General features: G+C 50.2%; 9 protein-coding genes across 9 annotated transcripts; 3 read left to right on the plus strand and 6 right to left on the minus strand.

The window, feature by feature from the left end:
• Position 1: 1 nt before the first annotated feature.
• On the minus strand, positions 2 to 1,002 carry ASPBRDRAFT_188997 (SDR family NAD(P)-dependent oxidoreductase; the record flags this gene model as incomplete). Its single annotated transcript, XM_067620144.1, has 2 exons — positions 2 to 601; positions 656 to 1,002. 2 exons carry the CDS (start codon positions 1,000 to 1,002, stop codon positions 139 to 141), a joined length of 810 nt encoding a protein of 269 aa, XP_067473484.1. The 3' UTR covers positions 2 to 138.
• Positions 1,003 to 1,244: 242 nt separating this feature from the next.
• ASPBRDRAFT_163958 (uncharacterized protein) lies at positions 1,245 to 2,371 on the plus strand. Its single transcript, XM_067619520.1, has 4 exons — positions 1,245 to 1,379; positions 1,432 to 1,853; positions 1,906 to 2,206; positions 2,262 to 2,371. The coding sequence occupies exons 1-4, from the start codon at positions 1,298 to 1,300 to the stop codon at positions 2,267 to 2,269; spliced, it is 813 nt and encodes a 270-aa protein (XP_067473485.1). The 5' UTR covers positions 1,245 to 1,297; the 3' UTR covers positions 2,270 to 2,371.
• A 184-nt stretch (positions 2,372 to 2,555) lies between these two features.
• Positions 2,556 to 3,928, minus strand: ASPBRDRAFT_49134 (aldo/keto reductase). Its single transcript, XM_067626257.1, has 2 exons — positions 3,246 to 3,928; positions 2,556 to 3,180 (listed from the first exon to the last, which is right to left on the minus strand). The coding sequence occupies exons 1-2, from the start codon at positions 3,855 to 3,857 to the stop codon at positions 2,719 to 2,721; spliced, it is 1,074 nt and encodes a 357-aa protein (XP_067473486.1). The 5' UTR covers positions 3,858 to 3,928; the 3' UTR covers positions 2,556 to 2,718.
• Positions 3,929 to 4,895: 967 nt separating this feature from the next.
• Positions 4,896 to 6,306, minus strand: ASPBRDRAFT_189004 (uncharacterized protein; the record flags this gene model as incomplete). The annotated part of the gene is made up of 4 exons (XM_067620145.1): positions 4,896 to 5,413; positions 5,479 to 5,596; positions 5,656 to 6,031; positions 6,088 to 6,306. 4 exons carry the CDS (start codon positions 6,304 to 6,306, stop codon positions 4,939 to 4,941), a joined length of 1,188 nt encoding a protein of 395 aa, XP_067473487.1. The 3' UTR covers positions 4,896 to 4,938.
• A 746-nt stretch (positions 6,307 to 7,052) lies between these two features.
• ASPBRDRAFT_189007 (uncharacterized protein) lies at positions 7,053 to 8,647 on the minus strand. Its single transcript, XM_067620146.1, has 2 exons — positions 8,030 to 8,647; positions 7,053 to 7,959 (listed from the first exon to the last, which is right to left on the minus strand). The coding sequence occupies exons 1-2, from the start codon at positions 8,527 to 8,529 to the stop codon at positions 7,389 to 7,391; spliced, it is 1,071 nt and encodes a 356-aa protein (XP_067473488.1). The 5' UTR covers positions 8,530 to 8,647; the 3' UTR covers positions 7,053 to 7,388.
• A 394-nt stretch (positions 8,648 to 9,041) lies between these two features.
• Positions 9,042 to 15,808, minus strand: ASPBRDRAFT_211648 (uncharacterized protein). The gene is made up of 4 exons (XM_067621934.1): positions 15,137 to 15,808; positions 14,735 to 15,068; positions 14,399 to 14,674; positions 9,042 to 14,346 (listed from the first exon to the last, which is right to left on the minus strand). The coding sequence occupies exons 1-4, from the start codon at positions 15,590 to 15,592 to the stop codon at positions 9,233 to 9,235; spliced, it is 6,180 nt and encodes a 2,059-aa protein (XP_067473489.1). The 5' UTR covers positions 15,593 to 15,808; the 3' UTR covers positions 9,042 to 9,232.
• A 2,271-nt stretch (positions 15,809 to 18,079) lies between these two features.
• On the plus strand, positions 18,080 to 19,429 carry ASPBRDRAFT_49137 (uncharacterized protein). The gene is made up of 5 exons (XM_067626258.1): positions 18,080 to 18,396; positions 18,444 to 18,550; positions 18,612 to 18,896; positions 19,002 to 19,137; positions 19,197 to 19,429. The coding sequence occupies exons 1-5, from the start codon at positions 18,184 to 18,186 to the stop codon at positions 19,209 to 19,211; spliced, it is 756 nt and encodes a 251-aa protein (XP_067473490.1). The 5' UTR covers positions 18,080 to 18,183; the 3' UTR covers positions 19,212 to 19,429.
• A 1,966-nt stretch (positions 19,430 to 21,395) lies between these two features.
• On the plus strand, positions 21,396 to 22,574 carry ASPBRDRAFT_59913 (uncharacterized protein; the record flags this gene model as incomplete). The annotated part of the gene is made up of 2 exons (XM_067628137.1): positions 21,396 to 21,606; positions 21,673 to 22,574. 2 exons carry the CDS (start codon positions 21,396 to 21,398, stop codon positions 22,572 to 22,574), a joined length of 1,113 nt encoding a protein of 370 aa, XP_067473491.1.
• Positions 22,575 to 23,432: 858 nt separating this feature from the next.
• Positions 23,433 to 24,251, minus strand: ASPBRDRAFT_35274 (uncharacterized protein; the record flags this gene model as incomplete). Its single annotated transcript, XM_067623327.1, has 1 exon — positions 23,433 to 24,251. One exon carries the CDS (start codon positions 24,249 to 24,251, stop codon positions 23,433 to 23,435), a length of 819 nt encoding a protein of 272 aa, XP_067473492.1.
• Between the last annotated feature and the right edge of the window lie 1,307 nt (positions 24,252 to 25,558).

A 25,558-nucleotide genomic window follows, 5' to 3' on the forward strand; every position in this document is an offset into this window, starting at 1 on the left:
GGCATAAGTGACGGTGTTCCGTAGCCTTCCAACAACTTTCCACATGTGGCTTTGTGCACAACATGGTTAAGAGCACGTACAATGTAGTATCCTATTTAATCCCTTTCCCATTGACATCAAAGTTATTTTCAGACCTATCTATTGCAAATTACTAAACATCCCACCATCCGCCAATAATCCCGTAGCATTCACGTATCGACTCATCTCCTCACAAGCCAGGAACACCGCTGGGCCAGCCATATCGTCCGGGTTCCCAATGCGCCCCAGAGGAATGCGCGCCTCGAGTGCAGCCTTCTTAGTAGGGTTCTTCATATCATGATCAGCTAACTGCGTGGCAATAGTCCCCGGCATCAGAGCATTGCATCTAATCCGATCCTTGCCCAGTGAAATGGCCATGGACTGCATCATGGAAAGCACAGCAGCCTTGGTGGGCGTATAGTGAGTCTGGAGGCCTCCACCAACCAGCGCGCTGACGGAGGAGATACCAATGATAGAGCCGCCATGGCCCTGCTTGACCATCTGGCGCGCGGCTGCTTGGCAGGAGTAGAAGCAGCCTTTAATGTTGACGTCGATGCTATGATCGAGCAGAGATGACTCGATCCTGGGTGTGTTAGCCGGTATTCTTCTATTGTTCACCGTTGGGATATAGGCTGACTGGAGGAATTCAGCTTGCTTGAATACGCCGGCATTGGCGACGAAAATATCCAGCTTGCCCCATTGAGATACAGCTTCCTTGATAAGATCTATGCTGGTCTCGGGGACGGTGACATCTCCAGGAATCTCAAGGATCTGGCCAGCGGCAATGCCGCTTTGCTGAATCGATTTGACTTCGTTGAGCAGACTGTGCCGATGCACCTCATCTTGTGGGAGGCCCAGGTGGTTGACCGCGACATTGCAGCCCTGAGTGATGTAGGCCAATACGATCGCGCGGCCGATTCCCGTCGTGCCGCCGGTGATGGCGGCTGTTTTGCCCTTGAGCAGATTGCAAGCTGGTAGAGCCATTGCAGAGATTTATCCAGATGGGCCGCCAGAAAAAAGAACATTATGTCCGGCCAATTTACTGACTGTAGCAGCTTTTCAACGTGTGGAAAATGCAATCGATGTCCCGTCTCGAGGCATTCATCCCCCCGCATCCCCGCCTCTCCGCGTCTCGGGGCATCCCCGACTCGAGGGATTGAATATCACCAGATGATCAAGACATCTTATATAGTGACATGTAGTGACCTTCTACAATGTAATAGTATCATACTTGAAGCAAACTATCTATATCGTATCCTTTTCTAGTACTATCATCACAATGACATCTGCAGACACAAAAGAAGCACCACAGGCCAACCCTCCCCAGACCCAGGTCAGCCTCGGAGGCAAAGTTATCGCTAGTATGTACACCAAACTGACAAAGCTGTGAGAATCTCTCTAACGTGTGTCCAGTTACTGGAGCCAATCGTGGAATCGGCCTCGGTATCGCGGAATGCTGTCTCACCAACGGTGCCGCCAAAGTCTACTCGATCGACATCGGGGAGACAGGGGAGGACTTTGCCGCTCTGGAAAAGCGCTATCCAGGGCAACTCAGCGCCATTAACGCGAATGTCACAGAGGAAGCCACTATCACCGCAGCAATCGACAAGATCATCGAAGAAGCTGGTGCGCTGCACGGCATGGTCGTCAACGCCGGTCGCACCCACCACAAAGCTGCTTTGGACTTCACCAAGGAGGAGATCGAGACCCTCTTCAATGTCAACCTGTTCGGAGCATTCTATAGCGCTCGTGCTGCGGCGCGTGCTTTCATCAAGCTGGGTATCAAGGGGTCAATAGTTTTCACCGCGTCGATGGCGTCGTACCGGCCGAATAAGGTTTGTTGTCGTTGATTTGTGTGAGATAGAATGATAGCTTACAATGTGTTAGCGCGTCCCATCCACTCCTTATGGCGCTTCCAAAGCCGGGGTGCGAAACATGACTCACACGCTGGCCATGGAATGGGCTCAGTATGGAATCCGAGTGAATAGCGTCTCGCCAGGGCTGGTGAAAACTGCCATGACATATTGGGTGCCCCAGCAGCCCGACTGGGAGCAGCAACTCAAGTACTATGGAGGGTTTCCCCGGTTGGCGGAGGTGCAGGAGCTTGGAGGTGCTTATGTGTATCTGCTGAGTGATGCTGCTAGCTATACGACTTCGATTGATATACCGGTGAATGGGGTCATTGGAAGTAAGTGTTCATTTACCTTACTGACTTGGTGGATGTGGCTGACTAGCTTGGATAGTTTGTTGAGTGCGGACGTTGGTAGCAAATACTTGCTTTATAGATCCCAATTCAATTTGTTCATTTACTTTACCAATAGTTTCTCTACTATTTCAAGTCATATATGCTGCCACGGGGTATAGCTCCTTAGGACTGATAGATCGGCGGCATATCCAGCTTGCTCTGGACTGATGCTCGACTCGGGGGCTTCGGCGAGAAACGGAGGCGTTAGATGGTGTACTGTGCGCGTAGTTGCAAACACTAAGTATAATGCAAAGTTCGAATCTGGAGCCTACGGAGTATACCCATGGAGCTCATGCAAGAAGCTCAATATTTTGTAGACAATAACAATCGCTTGACGCCAAAGCAAGTAACTAGCTTAGGTAAAGTGTTAGATGTAAGTCTGCGCCACAGTTCGGACTACACAGCAGCCTTCCATCCATCATTTCCAGATTGGTTGTAATCGCAATGACCAGCTCCTAGTGTGTCCTCCCCTTCACAGTCCCATCAATCCCCTCCAAATCGCTATACAACCGCCACTCATAATCAAAGCTAGGGTCATTGAACCGCGCCTTCACATCCAACGTAGCAATCCGAGCCATGTCCTCCGCATCCAACTCAAAGTCTGCAGCCAAGTTCTCCTCAATCTGCCAATCAATCACAGTCTTTGGAATCACCGAGCGACCACTGTTGATACCCCATGCAAGCACCACTTGCACCGGACTTTTGCCGTATTTCTGGCCAATCTCTTTGAGAAGGGGCTGATCAATCACCCGCATCATGTGCGCAATGTCTTTCGACCATCCCGTCTGGCGGTAGAAATCGTTCATGTTTCCGAGCGGGCTGAACTGGATGACGTGGATCCCCTTCTCGCGAAGCCATTTATTGAAGTCCTTTTGCTGGAGGTAGGGGTGGACTTCCATCTGATGCACGGCGGGGACCTGCAGTCATCAGGTTCAGTCCAGTAATTAGATAACGTGCAAAGAAAAGGGAGTGAGTGACTCACAGTAGAGGTCTCCCTAAGCAACGTCTCAATCTCACCCTTACTGAAGTTCGACACCCCGATGGCTTTCACCTTCCCCGTCTTGACTACCTTCTCCATGGCCCTCCACGTATCCACAAACGTGGTCTCCCCATGTATCATCCTGCCCTCCGCATCTCGGGGAAACCGATCTTCACCCCGCTTGAACGTGCACGGATAGTGCATCAACAACAAATCAACATAGGGCGTATCTAAATCGCGCAGGGAATCATCCACCGCGCGCTCCACATCATCGGGATGGTAATCGTTACACCAGAGCTTCGTGCCAAGAAAGATTTCTTCGCGGGGTATGCCGCTCTTTTTGATTCCCTTGCCGACTTGCTGTTCTACGCCGTAGACTCGTGCTGTGTCAATGAGACGCATGCCATGCTGCAGGACTCGGCAGACGGTGTCTTCCTGGGAGTCGGGGTCTTGGAAGGTGCCGATCCCGAGAGCGGGAATTTTGGCGCCCGTGTTGAGGGTGTACGTTGTGCGGGTGCTTGGTGGACGAGTGTGGCTTGTTGGCTGGACTGAGACGACTGGGTCTTTGAGAATTTGGGGCCCAGTGGCGCTGGTTGATGCGGGGGCTGTCGTCATGTTGAGGGCGTAGTAGGTACTTTTTTGGGTGATATGGCTGTTGTGATATCCGATCGTGGGTTGCTTCGGGGTCTGTGACGGCAGATTCGGATGGTGACAATGGGGTAGTTATATCTTCCATTGGTATCTCGTTTACGGCTAAAGGGCGAATTTAGATACCTGCACTGGTCAGAAGACCATAACACACTGCGAGGGTCGAATGTCCCAACGTAAGGTGGATTCTGTGAGCCTGCAGGACGCCGTGTCGGTGCCAGTCCGCGTGGGATCCGACGGCAGCTAACAGTGGCCATCAGATCGACAATGGAGAACCGAATTCTATCAGCCCCAGTGGCTGTTATAACATGAATAGATGCAGTGTCTTATATTCAATGAGTATATATAATCGCTACGCATCAAGAATCTTAGTCCAGCGGGTGTGGAAACATTATTTCGATTGATGGTGAGTGAGAAGTACAAGATGATCCTGAATTGAGACTGAATTGAGAGTGAAATAAGATCAAGATAAGGTTGAAATGAGCTTAAAATGAGGTTAGATTGGGATTGAAATGAGATTGCTTAGATGTATTGCCAAGGGAATTTCTCAATATTCACAGCCTGTTATAAAATAGATTAATTATCACACATACTATGAGGCTTTCCTTTAGTGGCTACGAGATAACCTTTGAGAAGGTTAGACCAGTATACATCTAGACAGCCTAAGGTATGTAATAGATATATTTCCCGTTCCTTCTATTGTGATGCGTATAATCTATAGCCAAGCAGGTATCTCCCCATTTAAGGCGCGGGTCCTACAATAGTGATGAACAGTCGTAGTCTCTGCTATGTGGTAAATATCAAATTACCCGGTGTCGCTAGCAGCCGCTAGTGGCCGCGAGACGGAGCCATGCCAAGCGATTGGTCACATCCCATCACATCCATCCTGGTTAAACTTGGGCAGAGTGCAGCTTATATCTTGTTCGTCGTAAGTGCGAAAAAGAAAGCCAAAGGATAGTATGGTGTACAGATCTACAAACTCACCATAACCAGCAAAGTAAACATAGAATAACCACTCAACCATTATATACATGCAATCATGAAAAAGTCAGGTATGTTCCTCCACCTCCGTCAACGGAATCTCATCCGCCACCACAGTGACCTCCACCTTCTTCACAATGCCCGGGATATGTCGATCGAGGAACTCCCGATCCCCGGCAAAGATATGTGTCGAGATACTAGCCAGAATATGTTGTTCCAAGTCCTCCCCGGACTGAGTCTGTTGCATATACGGCATGATCCATCGTTTCTTCCAATCCTGCGTCATTTGGCTGACGTTGAGCGTCGTGCTCTGCGTACCTTCGGCGTTGCCCATCTTCCTGTGTCGCGTTGGTGCTCGTTTGATGAACTTCTTGATCCAGTGGACAATGAGGGGCCGGAGACAGGGGATGGATGCGGTGATGAGCACGACGCCTGCTTCGATGAACATCCACCGTAGCAGAGTGACGCGGTTGGTGCGAGGGTTGGTGGAGGTCATGATGGTCGGGTATTCGATGGTTTTGACGAGTGAGGCCGCCATGGCTCTGTAGGTGTTCATCAGTCAATGTTTCTTGTGGTGCGGAGAACAGATGGTTGGCGTGCTACTTACACTACTCCCAAACTCAGAAGGGACACTAGAACAAACTTGACCCTGACATTCCAGTTGAATCGCCAGAAGATGTAGATCGGAAAAGCGGCGAGAAGGAGATCACACGCGGAGTTGAATGCTGTAGAAGTCAGTTAGAAAAAGGTATGTCAATGAGACCGCAGTAAAAAGAGAGCCTACCACCCTGAAAATAAGCATAGTCGATCTGAACCTTCAGCGACATGCAATTCGAGCTTTGGCTCGGGTTGAACAATTCTTCCATATGTGTGGAACATTGGAAAAATAGCAAGAACACGCTGATGACGTTAACAATCACCTGCAAGGGCACTAGGGTCCATAGAATAATCCGGTGCAATCTCCGCGCTGCCAGCAGCTCGATGAGATAGATGATGAATGCCAGACGGCCGGTCGTGGCAGCCAGCGTAACCACGGCCTGACTGACGGTGGAATATTTGAGCGAGATCATCGCGTGATGCAGCTCCAGCGAGCTGGCGGTCTTTCCGTACCCATAGTCTACCGCGACATTCGACAGCACTGCGGCAATGACCAAGAGGGTCTATTTAATTGGCTGAATGTTAGTGAGATCGGAGGAAAGCATGTCCATGCACTGACCAGTGCTAACAGAGTGACCATATCACTGATCTGAATGTTGCCAAACTTGGCATTGCCGACGGAGCGCAAGGCCACAACTACAAAAGACAAGGCACTCATCGTCCAAACAGCAATCAGCAGCTCTGGGCCAAAATTGACCGAAGAAGTTGGCTTCGGCCGCGGGCCAATGGTGGTGCTATTTCCACCGGTTCCATGGTGCGGGGACCCTCCGGCACTCATCTCCGCAGGAAGTCATAGCAGAGAAGAAAAAAAAGATATTAGAATAAAAAGGTGGCGTATTCACGCAAGGGCAACGGAAGATAAAAAAGGATTTGCTGGGTGCAGAGACCACGATCATCGCACAGACACGCCGTGATAGCCAAGCCGACAAGTGATATATTCGGGGCCAGATAAGCCCCAGGGCGGAAACAAAGTTGGAGTGGGATTTGCACTGAACCGTTGTGATAGGGCCGATTCCCATAGGGAACCACGCGTCGTTCGGGATGGGCGATCGAGGTGCACTGCTTGGTACTGGCCGGTGCAGCGAACACGCTCAACTGGCTATTGTGTGCTGGTTGATCGTGGCCCACCGGATTACTCAAAGTTGCTCAACGGCCGGACGATCGTCGGAAATCCACTTTACGTGAAACGACACCGTTGGGCCCGGGCATCCTCTGGCCCGCACCCGCTAAGGCAAATTAAGCATATCGACCGGCTCTTGCTGCGTGCGCTCCACCCCCTTAATATCGTCAATTCATGGTCTTCGGGGCTGCCTTTTCAGGGTTTCGGCCGTAAATGGCCGTGACTAATGGTGTATTCTGAGGTAACTAGCATTGGGTCCCCTTCAAATATTAGAGTTGATACCGACTATGACCCTGAGCTAAAAATATCTCTTGGTGTCTGGAGACTGGCAGGCTAATCTGTGCCTCGTCATATGATGCAGGAGGCCAATAATCAGAGAAGTAGATTACTAACAGGAATGACATCGACCGTGGAATTTGAATTATTATTATTGCCAGAGTGCATCTGAGATGTAAGGTCATGGCAAGCTTTCCCAGGCAACTCTGATTAACAACTTAACCTGCCTAAGTAGCCAGGCATCTCTTGCCAAGATAGACGCATTAGTTTAATTGTCCAGCCCTATGTGGATATGCTAAAACTTCAAATGGGGCCCATCATCTACCTGAGGTAATTTTACCCACAGTTGGCGAAACCGAATGTACCATCATCAATTATTAAGAATAACTTATATTGGACTAAAGTCTCCCCAAAGCGCACTTTCCACTGGAACGGGCAAGATAACGTCCTCCAGGATCCCCAAATTACTGCTCAGGGCAAGGCTCATTGTCATCACCAGTAGCGGATCCAGAGCCAGCTCCAGAGGTCGATTGACCACCAGACTGGGAATTCGATTGCGATCCCGGGGCGACCCCGGACGGGAACGGCGCAGAGCCAAATCCAGAGCTCCCACCGGACTTGAATCCAGGGTTCGAGCTGGACGGCGCGGCAGCAGCACCAGACCCGGCGGCTGAAGCAGCAAAGGACGGCACAGGGCCGGATCCTTGAGAAACTGAGGCAGCAGCTGAGCCGGTGGCCTCATCCGCAGAGCTGCTGACTGCGATTGAAGGAGTAGGGGTCGCGTGGGTAGCGACCGACGCGGTGGACGAAGCGACGGCAGTCTCCGAGCCCATGGCGGGAATGCTGATGGTGGCGATGCTCCAGACCTTGCCGCCTTCACTCGAGGTCAGTCCGGTGTATGTGGCGCCCGCGGCGGTTGCAATGGTGTCGCCGAAACTGGTGTCGGCCTCGCGCAGGGTGATGGTGGTGTTGAGATACAGCTGGGCTGCCACGGTGCCGGTGCAGTCGCTGTCGCATTCGGTCCCGGTGCCATATCTGACAAGGGTAGCAAAGAGCGTTAGTCTATTTACTCGTGTACAAATCACTGCCATTGTGGCCAACTTACCCAGTCATGTAGGGCCCAGCAGCGTAAGAGTAGCTGGACAGAGCAGCACCAGTCAGAGCATTGGTGACATTCTGTGTCCAGGTCTCGCCATCAGCAGCGAGGTTGTACTCGATACGGACGTGGTCGTTGGCACTGACGGGCGAGCCAGTGCCATCCAACTGACCGAACGAGCCGAAGATACTGGCTCGGACACACCACTGGCCGGTGGTGGCACCGCACCAGGAGTTGCTAGGCCAACTTTCGAGCGTGGTCTGGATGAGGTCGCCAGTCCCGTTGCTCATTCCAGGCCAGAGGAACAGTTCGCCATTCTGGGTCGAGGGAGCAGCTCCCGGAATGATGGTGGTGACGGCGTTGATAATGTCGGACGTGGTTGGACCCAACGAGACACTGCCACCCCAGGAATCCCGCTTGGCGACTTTGGCGGCACTTTGGAGAGCAGCAGGTAGAACGGCTCCGAGAGCAACAGAAGGAAGGATAGCAAGAGTGCTGAGGACGTGCATGGTGAGTAAGTAAGTAATCAATCAACGAGTGAATGCAAAGATAGACTATGATAATGAATGGAAAGGTCGAGGCCACCAGTGCCGTCACAACCAAATGATGTAGAAGAATGGTATAGAGAATGATAGGCAGCTAGCTTTCCGGATGAGGGTAGGGGAGACAGCTTCTTGTATATGTAGTCAAGACCTTATTCTCGGCTCTCACGGAAAGGAGGGCCTCAATCAAATTGTGGTTTCAAGCTAACGCGACACCTGAAACGTACCCCTTAAAGGACATCTAAAATCCCCACCAATGGATTGCGACTCCAAGAACTTTCAATCCTCCCTATTCTGCCTGGTCATCTGTCATTTCCTGTCACCTGCAATTGTGGTATAGTCGCCGCACCATCTAGAACGGGGATAGCCTCATGTTATTAAAGGCAGTCGACTGCTACACTGCAAAGGATCGATAATTGGTAGCATCGATGAATGGATCAATGCAAAACGTCAGCTACTATTGATATCTATGAAACAAACCGGATTCTGATTTACTATCTCCGACTAATATATCACTATTCTGATAAGATGTGTCTTCCTTTTTAGTGACGACTATCTTTACGGATGCTTTCCATTCTGGTTACATACATGAATCCCACAATCCTAATGAACGACCGAAAGGGAAAACACTTTTTTTAACACCTCACTATCCAAATGATGCGATGCGAGTTTAAACGGCAATCGCCAGGCGTTCATAGAATCCCACACCCTCGTTTTCAATGCCCGTCGAAAGGAGGTCATCACTAGCCTCAGCGCGACCAGAACCGAAGCGCTTCAGGTTCCATTTCTCGATTCCTTCCACGCCCTTCAGGTCGTTGGAGTAGGTCCGGAACAAGTCGCTGTTGAGTCGCTCGTATTCCGAGTACTCCTTCGGCCAGTCGCCCAGGCGCTCAACCGCCAGCTTCAACAAGTGCAGGTGCTTCCGCACGTACTTGCCTTCCTCCTCTGCACCGACTCCAGGGCTGGAGGCGGGCGAGGACAGTCCCGAGATGACACCGGCCTCCATCTCCGATGCGGACACCGAGGTCGGATCGATGAAGTAGCGCAAGGCATTCTCGTGCACCGCCGCGGCCTTCTTGTAGTACCGGTAGGCCAGCTCGCGCCGGTCCTTCTGGTTCTGATATCCCTGCGCCACACTGGTGTACATCTGCGAGAGGAGCACCGTCATCTCCACCGTGCTGGCGTGGCGTGGTCCCTGCACCCGCGCGCAGTTGTAGACAATGTCCTCGGCCAGCCGGATGGCAGCCGTGTAGTCGCCAATGAGGTAGCGAGTGATGACCAGCCAGCGTCCAAGCGCCAGGGTGTACTGGAACTGGTGCTGGGAGATCTCCTGGTTGCCCTGTGTGTTCCAGACCTCGTGAGTATCCCGAGAGTTCCAGAGCGAGGTCAGGATCCAGGCCAGGGTCTGGTACTCATGCTGCTCATCCAGCACACCAATCAGGCTCTCCAAGTTCACGAGATCCAAGTGAGCCAAGTCGATGTTGTGCTTCTGGAAGTAATTCAGCGTGTCACGCATGATGGTGCCTGATACACTCAGCATCTCCTTGCGCGTAGACGCATCTGGCTGTCCCTTGAGATCGCGACCGGCAATAACGAGGCCCAGCTTGAACACAAGCTTAAGAGTCGCTTCCGAGGAGTAGCCTTGGTGGGCCCAGATATAGCGGAATGCGCTCAGGGCGAGGTCGCATGCTGACTGGTAATTACTGGAAGCCAGCAGCTGCGTGGTCCGGTTGTAGCTCGCGATGGCAACCGAGCGGACAAGATCCCGCGACTTGTGCGTACTGAAATACTCGAGGATAGTTTCAGAGAATACCTTGGCTTGGCGGCTGTTTAGCTTGAGGCTGCTACCCTCGGTGGAAAGGAAGTAGCTGGAGAATTTCTCGATAACGCGGTTGGCCGCGGTCTGACGGTTTCGAGACACCAAGAAGCCATACAAACGGGGAACAGTAGCGGTCAAGGCTTGCAGGCTGGTACTCTTGGAGTTGATTTCGGATTGGAAGCGCTCCAAGAACAAGTACTCCATGGTAAGCGTGGAATAGATCTCATTCAAAGTGACCGAGGAATCTTCCCGGACGCGGAGGTTGTACTCGACCTGCGCCAGGAATGCCAGGGTCTCCCGCTGGCTAGAAGTCACGTCGAAGCCGAACGAAGACGCGTTGGAAGTGTCCTTGAGAATCACCTGGCGGTACAGTTCGTGATTCAATTCCTTGGCTCGGTTAATTTCGCCTGCCTCGATATAGCTGGACACAATGCTCTTTGCGGCCGCCGACAACTGGGTGGCAGAGGTCTCAGTGGAGAGAATTTCAGCAGTCGCTTCCTGTAGCATTGAAACAGCCATGTGCGTTTCTCCACGCTTGGTGTACATGGAAGTAATCTCTTCCATCTGAGACAATGACTCCTCGTGCGCCCATCCCTGCGTGGACCGGATGGAAGACAAGGTGCGGGTGCGGATTGACACCCAGTTTCGCACCTCCGATTCGGTCATGGAGCTGAACTCCTTCTGAGTGACTTGGACACTCTTCGACTCAGACATGGTGTCCAGAGTGGCACGGATGTCATCGTAGTCAATCTCGACATCAGTGGACTTGGTGTCGAGGAGCGTCTTGTAAAGCTGAATTGCCTCCGCTTCGTACTGCTTGGATTCCTGGCAGATGTGGGCCAATTTCTTGGTCGCCTGGATGGTGATGGTCGCAGTCGAGCCAAACAGACTGATGCAGGATTTGCGATACTGAACCGTCACGTCATGGATTGAAGCCGTATCGCTCTGCACCATGCGCAGACAGTGGACGTAGCGCTCATAAATGGTCTGCACAAAGGATTGGTCTTGAAGCTTCGGGCTGATCTTCGGGTTTTGCAGTGTGTTGAACAGCACGCGGCAGGGTTTCAGTGCCTCGGAGTACCGTCCTTGGTTCAGGAGCTCTGTGGCTACCACAAGCAAGGGCTCGAACGCGTCTGGGTGACATGTTTCGGAGTCCTTGTTCAAGATAGACACGATCTGGCGGTAGTAGTCAACGGCAACGGGGCGAGGACGGGTGAGCTCAGCCAAGGTCCAGAGCTCCTTGAGAACGGTAGGGTGGCTCCCACCAAAGCGTTTGGTATAGTCATTGAGTTTGTCCTGATGGATAGAGATCACCTTTTCTGTTTGTGAGGTGCGCTCGTAGAGACGCAGCAGGCTGGTTGTCACCCTTTCAAGGAGCTTATCACCGGCGGGTCGATCACGACGAACGGCGCGATACAGACGCACTCGGATGTCGGCTTCCTTGAGAGGGTTGCGTCGGAACCGATAGCAGTTGCTCAGACGTTCTGTGAGCTCGATGGCCTTGTCCAAATTGCTCGAGGGAAGAACGACATCATCCAAAGACGGGGCGAACAACGCCGGCCAAATGCTGCGCAACATGCGCTTCAAGATCTTGGTCGCATCCTGCCACCGATTCTGAGACAGATACAGCTCCATCAACTTGTTAGAGGCCGTGACGGAGACTTCATCGGTACTGGAAGACTGGTATACGATCTCTTCGAGGCTAGACTCGGTCGTCTGGGACGACTCGAAGCTAGCGCTTTGCATAATCTCTCGAGTTGTGGACCGGATGTACTGCTCAGCTTCCTTGTAGGTGGAGCTTTCACGGCTGCTGTTCCGTGTGCAGTGCTTGAACACGCTCAGAGCTACCCGAGATAGGCCAACTGATTTCATGAGCTGCGCGACCTCAAGGAAATGAGACACCACTGCCTCTGAGCTTGACGTGGTTTGTTCATACTCCTCCCAGAAGCCCTCCAGGACGGAGGCTGCCTCGGATTCCCGTTTCTGGGACTTGAGGAACTTGGAATATGCCACCACTGCTCTCAGGTTCCGCAATTCCCATTCGGTAGAGCGACTGGCCCGGAACTCTTTGCTGGTGTGCTGCCAGAGCTCAACGTAGAGGCTTTCTGCCTCCCGCCAATGTCCCGCAGCCACGGCTTTCTCAGCTCGAGTAAACAAACTTTCGACATCGACAGACCATGAGATCAGCTCGTCAGACTCGATACCCTCCCAAGTAAGGGCAGTGCCTTGGTCAATTGTGTCTTGGCGACCACGGATGTGAACGAGCAACGACCCATCGACCTGTCGAGTTCTACTGTGGGAGCGCGAGTGGTGAGTCTCGGTCGTGGTCTGGAGCCATTCGTCAATTTTCTTCGCTTTGTGTTCTTCCTTGATGGAGATGTAGTGCTGGGATAGCTGGGTCAATGTGGACGCTACCATGCTGCTCGTGGCCCCGTAGTGGACTTTGTAGCATTCCACAAGCAGTTCGAGCATCTGGACACGCTTGACCATGACGTCTGTCTTAGACTCAATGACCTGGTCTGCGGTAATTTCCAGGTAGAACTTGGTCATCTGCATTGTGATGAGGTGCCTGTCGGAAAGCACCTCTTTACTAATGACCGCCGCATCATAAAAGATCTGACTGATTTGAGCAGGCAGACTATCATGGATGCGTCGATAGAAGAGAACCTGGCAGATGATAGCCTGCAGGGTAGTAGGGTGATTTGCGGTCAGAATCTGGCGGTAGAGACGCGTCTGGGTCTCATGCAATGACCTGAGAGCTGGGGTCGACTTGCCCTCCCAGACAGTCATCTCCAAGAGAGGAACCGTAGGAGAGGTCGGAATGACAGATCTCAGTTCATTCCCAGCTGTGGCAATCTCCTGGTTGGTGGTGCAGCCGTACGCCAATCTGACGTGATTGACCCAGTACCGAAGAGAGAAGTCTAGCAGAGGATGCTTGTTCAGGTAGGTATTCGTGACCTTCTCATCCAGTGGGGTCAAAGACGGATCATGACTCTCAGTAACGCTTTGCTTCGTGTAGAACAGAAGCCTTTGGGCCAGGTCGCTGTTCCGGTTCTTGATGGCGGGAACAAACTTTTCCTTGGCGAAGATGTCCAGAATGGCCGAACGGATCTGGCCGTGTCTGAGGAAGACCATGTTATTTTGGATGAAGATAAGCGCGGCAACAGGCTTCAAAGTATGTTGGATGTCAACCTCTTGCTCGGTGTACGAGGCCTTGTTCAGATCAATAGACACAAGGGCTGTCAACTCGCTCTTGGTGAGAGGGCGAACCGCAGTGGCCAGCCAAGTTACAATCTTCTTTCCATTGTCATTCAGCTTCGAATGCAGGGTCTGGGAAACCAAATTTGTAATGCTGTATCCCGCGCTGGCGATGCTTTGAATAGACTTTGCCAGGGAATTTGCATTGGATGGATGCTCATCCCGAACACGCTTGGCAGCAAGCTTAGCCCACAAGAAGGAGCCATGAGATGCCTCTGTAAGCCGGGTCACATTGACCTCCTGATCATCTTCGGACATTGAGTTGAAGGCGTGACTCTGCTGAAGGATCTTTCGTGCCACAGCGGCAACGTCGTCAAACACCAGCTCTGGAGTGACATTCACTGTAGTTTGGGACGAAGTCTGACTCAGTTTCTGGGAGCCAAAGATAATCAATTTGACATTGGTGGTGTTCTGGACCGCCTCTTGGAGCTTTCTCAGCAGAGCAGTCTCGCCGCAGCTGGCCTCATCGACGCCATCTACCACCAATACGAGTTCTTTCGCGTTCTTCAGACTGGCCTTGAGAGAATCGCCCAAAGCATTCCAGAGAATGTTGTCGTACGCATCTTCGTCAATAGTTCGCTGGCTGCGCTCATACGCATCAGCCAGAATTTGGTAAAGCCGAACATTGCCGATGCGTTTGCTGAAGATTTGGGACAGGATCGTCTTTGCAATAGCCCGCGGTGTGGTATTCGCAGGGACTCGGCTATCTGCATAGAGTATGAGACTCGCTTCATGACATACTCTTTGAATTGTACTTACTGATTGGTGCGAAAATCGACTTGTAGGTCACTCCACCGACCGGGTGCTGTAATTGATCATTGATGACCGTGGATAAGATTGATTTCCCCGAGCCTGGCTTGCCCACAAAGGAGAGGACTTGGTTGTTGCTCTTGAGAAACCTGGTCAAGTACTGAGTCACCCAGAGACAGGTGGATTCTTCGCGCTCCTGTGCAAAATGGGCTGTAGTCTCGGTGATGTTTGCGAGAGCTGGATCTTCGGGCTCCAGCCAGCTCTTGATGGTCCTGATTTCGGTCACTGCGGCATGTCTGGTCAGAAAATCGTTGTCACCATCGAATATACAAGGTTGATACAAACCTTTGTCACCGTTCAGGCCTTCACGGACGAGCTGGTGTCTCCACATCAAGTCAGAGACGACCTCGCAGCGATTGTGGAAGCTACTGAGCGAATCGGAAAAATTGCGATAGATATCAATTTCCACTGTCTCGGAGTTCTGCAACGAGCGGTTGAAGTGGCCGGCAACGCCGGCGACCAGAGTAACAAGATCAGCCAGTGCGAGAATTAGCTGGTCTTTAATATCCTGGGACACATCAAACAGCTCTGTTCTGTCCAGCAGGTTGCCGAGCCCCATCGAGCAGCGGTAGAAGAAACCGAAGAGGTCTTGAAGAGCGGAGGCATTTTGCTCCCCGAGCTACAAGGCACAATGTCATTAACCTATACCATTTCCATAACGTTCCAAGTGTCAAGCTGAATACATACCTCCAGCAAATTTGCACAATACACATACGCCAGCTGAGCTGCCATGTGGCTATCACCGGCGAAGTGCCCGATGGCTGAATCGAAGGAATGCAGCCGTCCCACGAACAATACAGCCCAGACTAAGGCCTTGTCGTAACTGCTTCCCTCAGGGGGAAGCTTCCCCATCCGTTCAGCTCGGATCCAGTTGAGCAATGTCTCATAATCGGCATCGTTGATTTTGGATGCCATCATTGCATCACTGCTCCGGCGAGTGAGCGAGTTAACAACCTCCGCAAGGGCGGAGTTGCCACCGCTCACCCTCCGCGACGCATGTTTCGAAGTTCCAGATTGGAAGACACTGTTCGAATAACTCTCCTGTTCCAGAATCTCCGAGGCCCGACGTGGACCGAAGAGGGAGGTAGGAGAGAGGGGTGAACCAAAGGTGTAGTGCACGTTGGGTTGAAATGAGGTTGCCATATTTAGAAGTACCCACCGGGGTTGATGTACAATTAGATGATTAAAAGAGAGCGAGATAAAGATAGTAGGTAGGTAATAACAAACAACTAGGTTATTGATAATAAATGACTAACATAGATTGAATCGAACGTCGTGAGAAGGGCTGAAGTGATTTCAGAAGATGCTCAATCGTAAGTTGTCGTATTCAACATTCGGCGTCACAATGTAATGATTAAGTTAATGTTCATAGACACAAATCCCGATCATGTATTTGACAAGTCCTGGGTACATGATCCTCATCTTTATATCCTTTATAGCCTCATCATCACGGATTCTCCGCATTTCTATCAACCAATGCAAGACGTCAACATGAGGTAGACTTGGAACTCAAACCTGGCTAGCCACCCCCGGCCTGGGGAAGGGAAACACTCAGCTTTGGCCAGTGACATGTACGATAGATGCTGAAGCTCCCCACTCAAGGTCCGGATATTCGACGGGCGCGCCGGGGAAGCATCCTTCCACGGACTTATCCGATCGCATATTGGCCGGTACAGCTGCCATGCAACGACATGACTACTGCTAGGCCATGGATTGATCGCGGCCAAGCCGAAGCTGGGCCAGACTGAGAAGTCCAGTGGCTGGCTGATCAACATAGGTAAGCTTTCAAGTTGGGTTTCCTTCTAGCAAACGGACTTGCAAGTAGTGGAACGATTGGGTCCAAGCGGATGACTGCTATGGCCGGAAACGATCAGCCTGTCAATCTCTCGGAAGTGGGTATCCGAGAACGCCTCCTTGGATGATATAAGTAAGGTGCAGTGAGTGAGGATTCGGGGGTGCCGGACATGTAACAATGGGAATGAATTCTCCTCGTGTGAGACGCTTCATGATATGCTCTCTTGCTGCTCCAGAATGTTCCAGTCGGCCGCTAACTATGCATTTCATGTAGCTATTTAGTTACTATATCGTGGCATCACTCTTTCCTCAAGACGGATGCGCGCCGAGCTAAAGAATGAAGACAATGCAAGCCTCCCTCACCCCCCCAAGTCACATGAGAAAACAATTAGCAGACTTCATCTGGGTCCTGCTATTGTCTACACATCATAGGCATTATTCACTCGAACACGTCACCCTTGACAGATCGGAGAATTCCATCGAATCGGGAGAACGCGGCAGCTCAACCCAAATAGAGTTCGACAGGGCATTGCCGCATGCGGCGCCCCATCGTCCGTCCCACTGGATCCATCCATGACAATGACACTTGACACTTGGTGGTTCCTGCTCAAGCTTCCTAACTTCAACGTTGGGTCTGCGCTATTTCTGCTGCGAGATTATTGCTGCAGATCACGGAGTACGGTATGCTGGTGAATGTGTGAGTGGGTCGGAACCTTCTTCCCTAGTGATAGTAGCTTGACGAGTTCTGGCGCTACTACTGGATGCCATCCTCAATTGACTCTACTGAACTGCTCTGTAGCCGGTGGTGGGCTGGACTACATTGTGGTAAAGCTAATCGAAATCCACGGCGTGTTAAGGTTGATCGACCCGGTTAACCCGTATATCGATGATCGGCCGCCCCGCCGCGATGAAGCCATGGTTTTGGAGTCTAAGCTAGATGCATATTCTCTCATTTAGACGTTTGATTTCCTGTTTCTATTCTGTGAGGTCTAGGATGGCCCCGTCTGGTGGCGATTGACCCATCAGTATAAGTGGGTTTAGTGAGGTTGTTGCGGTACTATATATATCTCACTCGAGGTAGCAGCCTGTTGGAACAATTGTCTACCTTCAAACTGGAAAAGGTGAAGGGTTACTCGTAGTAAATCTCACATATTAACCGAAGCGGCAATGCTAAGTAGCAGTAGTATCATCATTTTGTTTCAACTAGTAACTACTGGGTAGGAGTTCGAGTATTTGAAGAAAGCAAAGGACTCTCACTCACCCTTTCTCAGCCCAAACCTCATCTCCATGGAACGGGCTGACTAATAATAGCGTACATTCCGGTCACAGGCCGACTACCCATGTAATGTCGTGCAAGAAAAAATGCATTCTTCCGATTAAGATATGATATCACCAGCTGGCTCATTGACAGAATAGCTTGCTTGTACCTCGTCACAATAACGATAAAGCAGATAGATAGATGCCTGGCAGGCAGAGAAGGATGCGGTGATTAGTCAGCCACGGTTACGACGGGTGCTGTCCAAGATAACTAGTTAGGCAGTGGGTAAATGAGCAGCTATACGGGTTTCGATACATTCTGGACGTACAATACTTGTGGCGCTTCTTGCAGGTGAAGCAGTCAATCCATGAATATAAAGCCTTGCGTACTCGCCATGGCATGATGCCGGTGAGATGGTGTCAGAAAAAGAGGTATCTCTACCGACTGGTAGAAGTTGTGAGGATGGATCGAATTGGAGATTGTCTTATCCGTGTCTTGCATCCTGTGCCTCCAGCTTTTCCCTTTTGGGCAAGAGATACGCCCGCCCCCTCACCCGGACACGTTCAGGAGCAGGTCGCCTCCAACACACAGCCCTTTAATCTACACAATGTAATTTTTATTCCCTGCAGTTCTGCCTCCGATTGACCTCTTCGAATCTATCCTGCTGCGACAATCGACCAGAATGTCCCGAACATGGGTTGTCGTCGGTGCATCCCGAGGAATCGGCCTTGAATTCGTTCGGCAGCTAGCAAAGTCTGGACAACGGGTTATCGCTGCAGTGCGCAGCCCATCAAGTGCTGAACGGCTCTTCGAGCTAGTTTCCCAGAATACTCGGAACGGTGCTTCTCTGATCACCGTAGAGGAATGCGACATTACGAAGGCTGATAGTATCGACGTGAGTTAAGCGCCATGAGACATCTAATGCTGCTGACATAGAACTAGGCTTTTGCTCGCAGACTCCAAGACGTCGTACGAGACGAAGAGTTACGATTAACGAATGTAATTCTGAATGCCGGCATCAACCAGTATCCGAATCGTGCGACAGAGATGTACGTCCAATATCCATATCACCCGGTTGTTGCCCGTAGTCACACTTGTTAATCAACTTAGCTCCTTCGAGTCATTTACCCACCACTTGCAGACCAACACAATAGGTCCGATAATTGTTGCTCAGAAGCTGCTAGCCATCGACCCGACCACACCGCTAGAGAAACTTATATTCATTTCCTCCGACTCCGGCTCAGCAAGCCACTTTCGAAGCCACGAAGACGGGTTTGCCGTATATGCAGCTACCAAAGCAGCCCTGAATCAGTCGTTGAGACATATGGCGGCCGAAATTTCCCGGAAAGGTGGCAGGACGTGCGTGTTGGCACTGCATCCTGGCGAGGTCGAAACGTGTGTACCCTTCCTCTAAGCTATTTCAATTTTTTTTCTCATTTTTTTTTTTGGCTCGATGCGGCTGTCTACAGTGGAAATTAATGTGCTAATCAGTCGCGGCAGTGATATGGCGAATGTGCAGTTGGGTTGGGTAGTCGAGGGAGTGATTCAGCCCAAGGAGAGCGTGCAAGGAATGTTGAAGGTTATTGGAGAGAAAGGTGAAGGGGACAATGGGACATTCTGGTGCTGGGATGGGCGGGTGAGTTCAATATCAACCCAATTATTCAGTTGGACCAGGACTGATCTAACGAGAGATAGAGTCATCCATGGTGATACCATTAGAATGAATACGTGACACCCCGGGTTGCCTGTGAAGATGATAGGAAGTTGCTGTCATGGTGTAATGGATGTCTACCTATTGATACATGCTCGTCAGGTCAGACAAGATTCAAGCATATAAACTATATCAATCCAGTCCAAGAAAAAGTAAGCACATACGACCACAGGGTGTGGAAAACAGGGCTTCCCGTCCGCTCAGCCGTACTTAAGCCACACGCCGGGAGGTTAGTAGTTGGGTGGGTGACCACCAGCGAATCCCTTCTGTTGTATGTTTTTATATCTATTTTTATTTTTCTGTATTCTTCTTTTGTTTCTTTGTTCAGTCAAAGCAACACATTCCTGGGCGTTTCTGCCAAAAAAACTTCATGCGTAGGGTATATGAGATAGAAGGGCCCGTTTTATCATTGCCTGCTGGAATGCAGCGGACATCCACATTCATCTTATTTATTCCTTGCTGGCATTTACTGAATTGATAAACCAACCCAAGTATCTGATGTTACTATAATATCCAGTTCTTTTGCTGCCTCCAGGTCTGTCTCGCCAGTCTTCCACTTTGTGTAATCCACCTATCGGCGAAAATTCGATGCCCGTCGTCTACCGCCCTCTCCCAATGTATGAGACCACCTGTATCTTTCACGAGCCCGAGGAAGATTATCTCGAGTCATTACGAGGCAACGCCGTCCCATCATACCGCAACGGTCACTGTCGGGATCCCCGAGGCTTCATCCTGCGGCGCTGGTGAGTGACTTCCATGGAATACGACCCTTCGCCCCACTCTACGGACACACCGAGATGCGACATACCAACGTACTCACCGACTCGTAATATCCGCAGTAGGAAGCTTTGCATTTCAATGACTGCCATCGTTAATGCGACCGCATACCTCAGGAGCCAAGCAGTTCATTCTAGCCGGCCTCGAACTTGGGGTCTGATCCGGCTAGCATTGAGCGCATCTAGGCCAGATCCCCTTCCGAGACTAATGCGTGTTTGAACATATAGGTGTCTCATTTGACCGGCAAATTGCTCTTACATTTGAGATTACCAAGACACATCCATTCTTGTTAAGAGCCAGTAGCATACGTATAGAACGCGGTCCAACTTTGCCGGAGCGCCAATGCCCACTACTCTTGGGACGACAACTGCTGGATAACAGGATAGATTTAGACGAGCCTTGATATGAATTCTCTTGTTAACAAAATGGGGCAGTCATAATCGCCCACAATAATTAATGATGTACGTGAGGCTCGATCTGTAGAAATTCTATACGTGATATACCTACTGATCCATTTCACTTGGTGCTTGCATCCTGGACGTTCAAAAATTATTTACCTGGCAGTATCCTCGGTTCGCGGTCGAATAATAAACAGCCAGTTCTGACATTCCGCTACTCTAAGTAGTCCCGCATAAATACAGCCTGTCCTGGCACACATAACATTGTGACTCACCTTTCCAGAGAAGATTGTACTATCATGAGCAATTCATGAATCCTTGCAAAACCCTCAAGATACGCAGTTCAGATAGAGAAGATCCCCTGGCTCACCGCATTTTATTGCCCTAGGGCACTGAAAACATAGGACAGGAGAGTCTGTCGTAGCAGATTCGATGGCGATGCCGTTCTAGGGAGACGGATGAGATGAGTGAACATGTACATGTTCATAAACAGTCGAGTGATGGACTGAATATATACCCAATCAATAGGAAATCATAGTAGAAATGAATGGACGATAACATTTTATATATTCTGTGAGGCGAAAGCATTGACGATAATTATAGCATCCTCATCGAAAAGGAACGGCTACTCTTTGGGTAGGCCCAGAGGGAAGATCTTTTCTTATTTCGAAGATAATGCTTTCTGTTAGACGTGAAAGTTGCTCGCGGATAACGATATCAATGGCTTTGTGTGTCTGGATAGCTGGACATTGTTGCCGATGTTTAGCAAGACCAGTCTGCTTGGGAATGGGAGGGCGGTCTAGAACACATGATCTATACATTCGATGAAAGCGTGGTGACGCAAAGCGATACCTCCCCTGGAAGTCCATTCCTAACAGGTTGTGGTTATCATCATCATGTAAATTCTTTGCGACTTCTTCCATCAGCTTCACGTCACTCAATGTAACTATAACGATATAAGGGATAAATGTCCATCCTCTCACTTGGTTCATGCAAACAACTTCGGCCATGTCTCATGAAAACGACCCGTGCCTCTGTTGCGTCCTATGTGGGATAGAGCTTGCACTGTACCATGGGCTCGAATTGCAGGACGTGCATAAAGGATGGGTGGCATGGGCAGCGCGTAAATTGAACAACGGGAAGAGACTTATCGTGCCAGCGGCTGAGCTGGAACAAGTAGATCTGGAAATGGAGTCCCCAATTTGGTCTTCTCACTACCGTGCCGATGAGTGATATGATCATTTCCATCGTCTGACGAGCACAGCTCATGCGACGATATATCTAGCCATGAACGATCCGCTAACAGGCTACCTGTCAATATCTGGAATATCTCCATGCCTCATGACCGCTGAACGGGAGACGATGCCTCGTGTAATGGTCGATCCAGGTAAGGCGGTCATCTTTCCTGGGATAAATTTGGTCCGTCAGAGACCAATCGTCGGTTTTCAAACGGCAAGTATTCTTGAAGAAGATGGGAATAGGAGAAATGGCGCGCCCATTGGCTACGTAATGCACCCACACTGCTGGCTCCTGGTTGACCGTTTCCTGGGACATGAAGTTGTCAAGCGGGACCTGCGGGCATTCCTTCGTGCTATCGAGGTATATTGGAGAGCGGATTTAATCCTTTGGATGCCGGACCTAGTTCATGGCGCGGCCGAATTTCCTTGCTACGACTATGCAGCACCCTGGATCAAGCAAAACCTCGCTGTATATGTGACAGGAGCTTCAGACCGTACACATGTGTCAGAGAGTCCACTCACAATTCCTGATATCCGAAGACTGATCACAAAAGCTACCCAGGAACACGAGAAAGCTCTTCGACCCGACGTGTCATTGAGTTCTGTCATTGCTCGTATACCTATCGAAATCAGAATCATCATCATTGACATGATCTACCAAAGCCCTCCCCCATGTCACGAAAGAATCCAAGACACTGGCAATGTGCTAGAGGCCTTCCAATGGGAAATGCCTGATTCATACTGGCAGAAGCTCTGCAACCCAACGCTGATTTTCGAAGTGGAAGATATAATCAAAGCAAGGACACCGATTGACTGGGCCTATTTCTGTCACGGTTTGCGTGAGCTTTTGTTGCAAGAAGACTGGTACTGCAATAGTGGACTATTCTTCCGAGGTCGGATCCTGCATCTTACTGAATGCATCAAAGGGAGCCTTTCAGGAATCGTCTAGTTAACGAGGATTCCTTTCACCCCCAGCAAAGAGTTCGTTATATGTCCTTCGTTATGCAAATCGATGGTGGCAGTGTTAATGCCGGCATAGCACTTCGCTGTGTCACAGGTTCAAGGGTCTAACCATCGCTTTGAACCTTGAGCTTCTCTTCCGGATTTTAGTCATTCATCTTACTGCTTTGTTATCTCTACTTGCGTTGTAAACAGATATGTATCGTGACAACAGGATTGTCAGTAGGGAAGACTTCGAGATACACGTATTCAGGGTTGAAAGAAGCCAATGGCTGCTCAGTGGACTTCGACCGAGCTCATATACATCTAAAACGTATAATTGTTGAGGAGAACCAAGGAAGACTTAGGGACTGTCTTCTTTCGCTCGTTTTGTCAGGGAATTTGAATGTAGGTTCTGCGACTTCCGGTGGCCTAGGAATTCGAGATAGTGATATCCGACTATCAACACAGCCGGAACTTCTACAACGCCTGGTCAACGATGTCAGAGGGTTTCGAGACCAGCAGCCACTCGAACTGTCCAGTAAAATCAATGATAACATCAGTAATACTCAGCACTCCTAGTTATAGTCGATGATTTAAAGAGTCATCTCTACATAAAGACAATACGTCTTAGACATAAGCCCGAACAAGATATGCAAAGTTTCAAAGAGACACGGTTACAATCTATTATCTAGCAATCGAAAAATAGTCTAACAGATGTTGGTGAGAGTGTCTATTCAGCCATTTACAAAATGTGACTAGAGTGCTTGAAAGCTGGCGCACTCATGTAAGAAACAGAATGGTCATATTCTCCTGAGCCAGGGCAATGTTCATGAACCGAATCTTGAACGAATCAAATCCCCCTCCGTCAAATACCCCACCAAATGGCCCTACCCAAGCGCAAGAGGTCTTGCCGGCTAAGCATCACATCCTGCTCGCCAGGCGGAATCGGAGCACGACCCAGCAGTCTGCTGAATTCAAAGACAAGCGCAGGAGGGCCTCGATAGGTCGGGGGATCGACAGAAAAGTCCATATCAACCTCATCATGCTGCTTCCGGGCTGAAAGTGACATAGGAGTTTGTTCCGGGACCCATGTCTCAATATGAATTTGTCTGCGACTAGGACGAACCCCAACGAGAATCACGAGTCGGACATCACCTTCGGACACGTTTACCCACAGTTTTGCGGCCGTACGGAGTTTCTGTATAGACATGGTCATACCCCCCTCCACCACCCAGTGGGGCCAAGCTCCAGGTTCCGATCGCAGGATGGTGTTTTTGTAGGCCAAATCAGCCTCTTTCGTGATGTTCTGCTGTCCTAAGTATGTCGCTCCTTGAACTGGAGAGACTTCTCGCGAGCATACCCCCATGTTTGATCTCAGTCGGAGGAAGATTTCGTGGCCAAGACCCGCTTGGCTTCTTTCATGTGGTTCAGAGGGTACTTTCAGTATTAGAAGCCCAGGTATATGTGTGAATCTGACGTGTTTTGCTCCCAGGCTATGCCGGTGGGACCTGATGTAGTCGAAATGAGTGGTGTTAACGCCATTGAAGCTGAGGTAGCAATCTTCATCTCTTCCATCGGAAAGATCTCTGCATTTTTGTTCAATAAGAGCCTTCAACACTAGAAGCTTTGGGACGGGTACGGGGGAAAAGCAATAGGCAATCTCGTGTAGGATGGAGGTCGACATCTGTGCTATTGTGACCAGTACGGGACAAGAATTAGCAATAATGATGTCAGCGTTATGTAGTCCGTAGCTGATGTTGCTATAAGAACAGGAGTTTGAGAAGATGGATTGATGCAGTGTAGGAACTGATAGATTAACAGGGACAAGCTGTTTTCCTATCACCTATGTCGACCAAGATCGTTCACAAGGAATCTTGTCAGAGGCGAATGTGAATGTAGAGCATATATCATTTATTTACATATTCAGCATACTGAAACTTGACTTATATATTACAACACCTCCCAGACATACCATTAACGACTGTGAGATAGTGGCCGGTCAGAAGAATGATCTACACATCTAACAGCCTACGGTGAGCGCAATAATCCTTCTGATATTGTAGTGCGAAAACGGGACAATCCGTAGCCAACCAGGAAATGACCTGGTTAGGTCGTCGGGCCTTTCATGGGAAGAACTGATAGTCATTGTTCTTTTGGCGCGACTTACCATATATACACAGTGCATTTGCCTATAGCCGGTGTCAACCCCGGCAGTTACCGACACTAGCGTTGAGGACGAGCACGAGCTAGAAAAGAAGGCTCAAGGGGCTCACCTGCGACGGTTATACCCTTTACCCTGTGACAGCCAAGTCCCCCGTGTCGAGGCTATTACGCGTGGCCTGCGTGGAGTAAGGTACCGGATGTTCACGGAGTTATGACGGGGTGAGAGAAGAAAAGAAATGCCGATCATGATCATGATCAGGACAAGAATTACCGGCAGGCAGAAGTATTCTACCCCATATCCTCGCTGGTCTTGGCTACTTCACGAGCCGTTTTATTTGACCCACTCTTCGATTATTTGGATGCCATTGAATCTTTCGACAACATGAACAGGGAACGCCGTTGATTTTCTCAGTGGGCGGAATTGCATCATGATCATCATTGCGATTGTTGAGGTGACGTGAACGTAGAAGGGTTGACAAGAGGATGCTAGGACAAAGGGGTCTTATTCGGGCGATAGCTTTTGTTCAAGGTAACAGATTTGATCAGAAGCAAGCAAGAGTTCAGTAAGCGACCTATTACACGATGAGCAGGGAAGGGACAAAGGTGAGAGTAAGATTCCCCTGAAAGACCAGTTGAGATGATCTTGATAAGGGGTTGAGTTTCCCCTTCAGGCGAGCTTAACCCAAACGGGCTGTCAATGCCCATAGAATGAAGAGCCTGTCTGTCCTATTCCCCGCCAGTGTTATTCAACCGTCTTGGGCACCGAGAACTCTCCGAGCAACCCGAGATCGGAGCAATGATATGATTGATAACTATGACTGCTGATTG

The sequence above is a fragment of the Aspergillus brasiliensis genome (genome assembly GCF_001889945.1).
Source record: "Aspergillus brasiliensis CBS 101740 unplaced genomic scaffold ASPBRscaffold_22, whole genome shotgun sequence".
NCBI lineage: Eukaryota > Fungi > Ascomycota > Eurotiomycetes > Eurotiales > Aspergillaceae > Aspergillus > Aspergillus brasiliensis.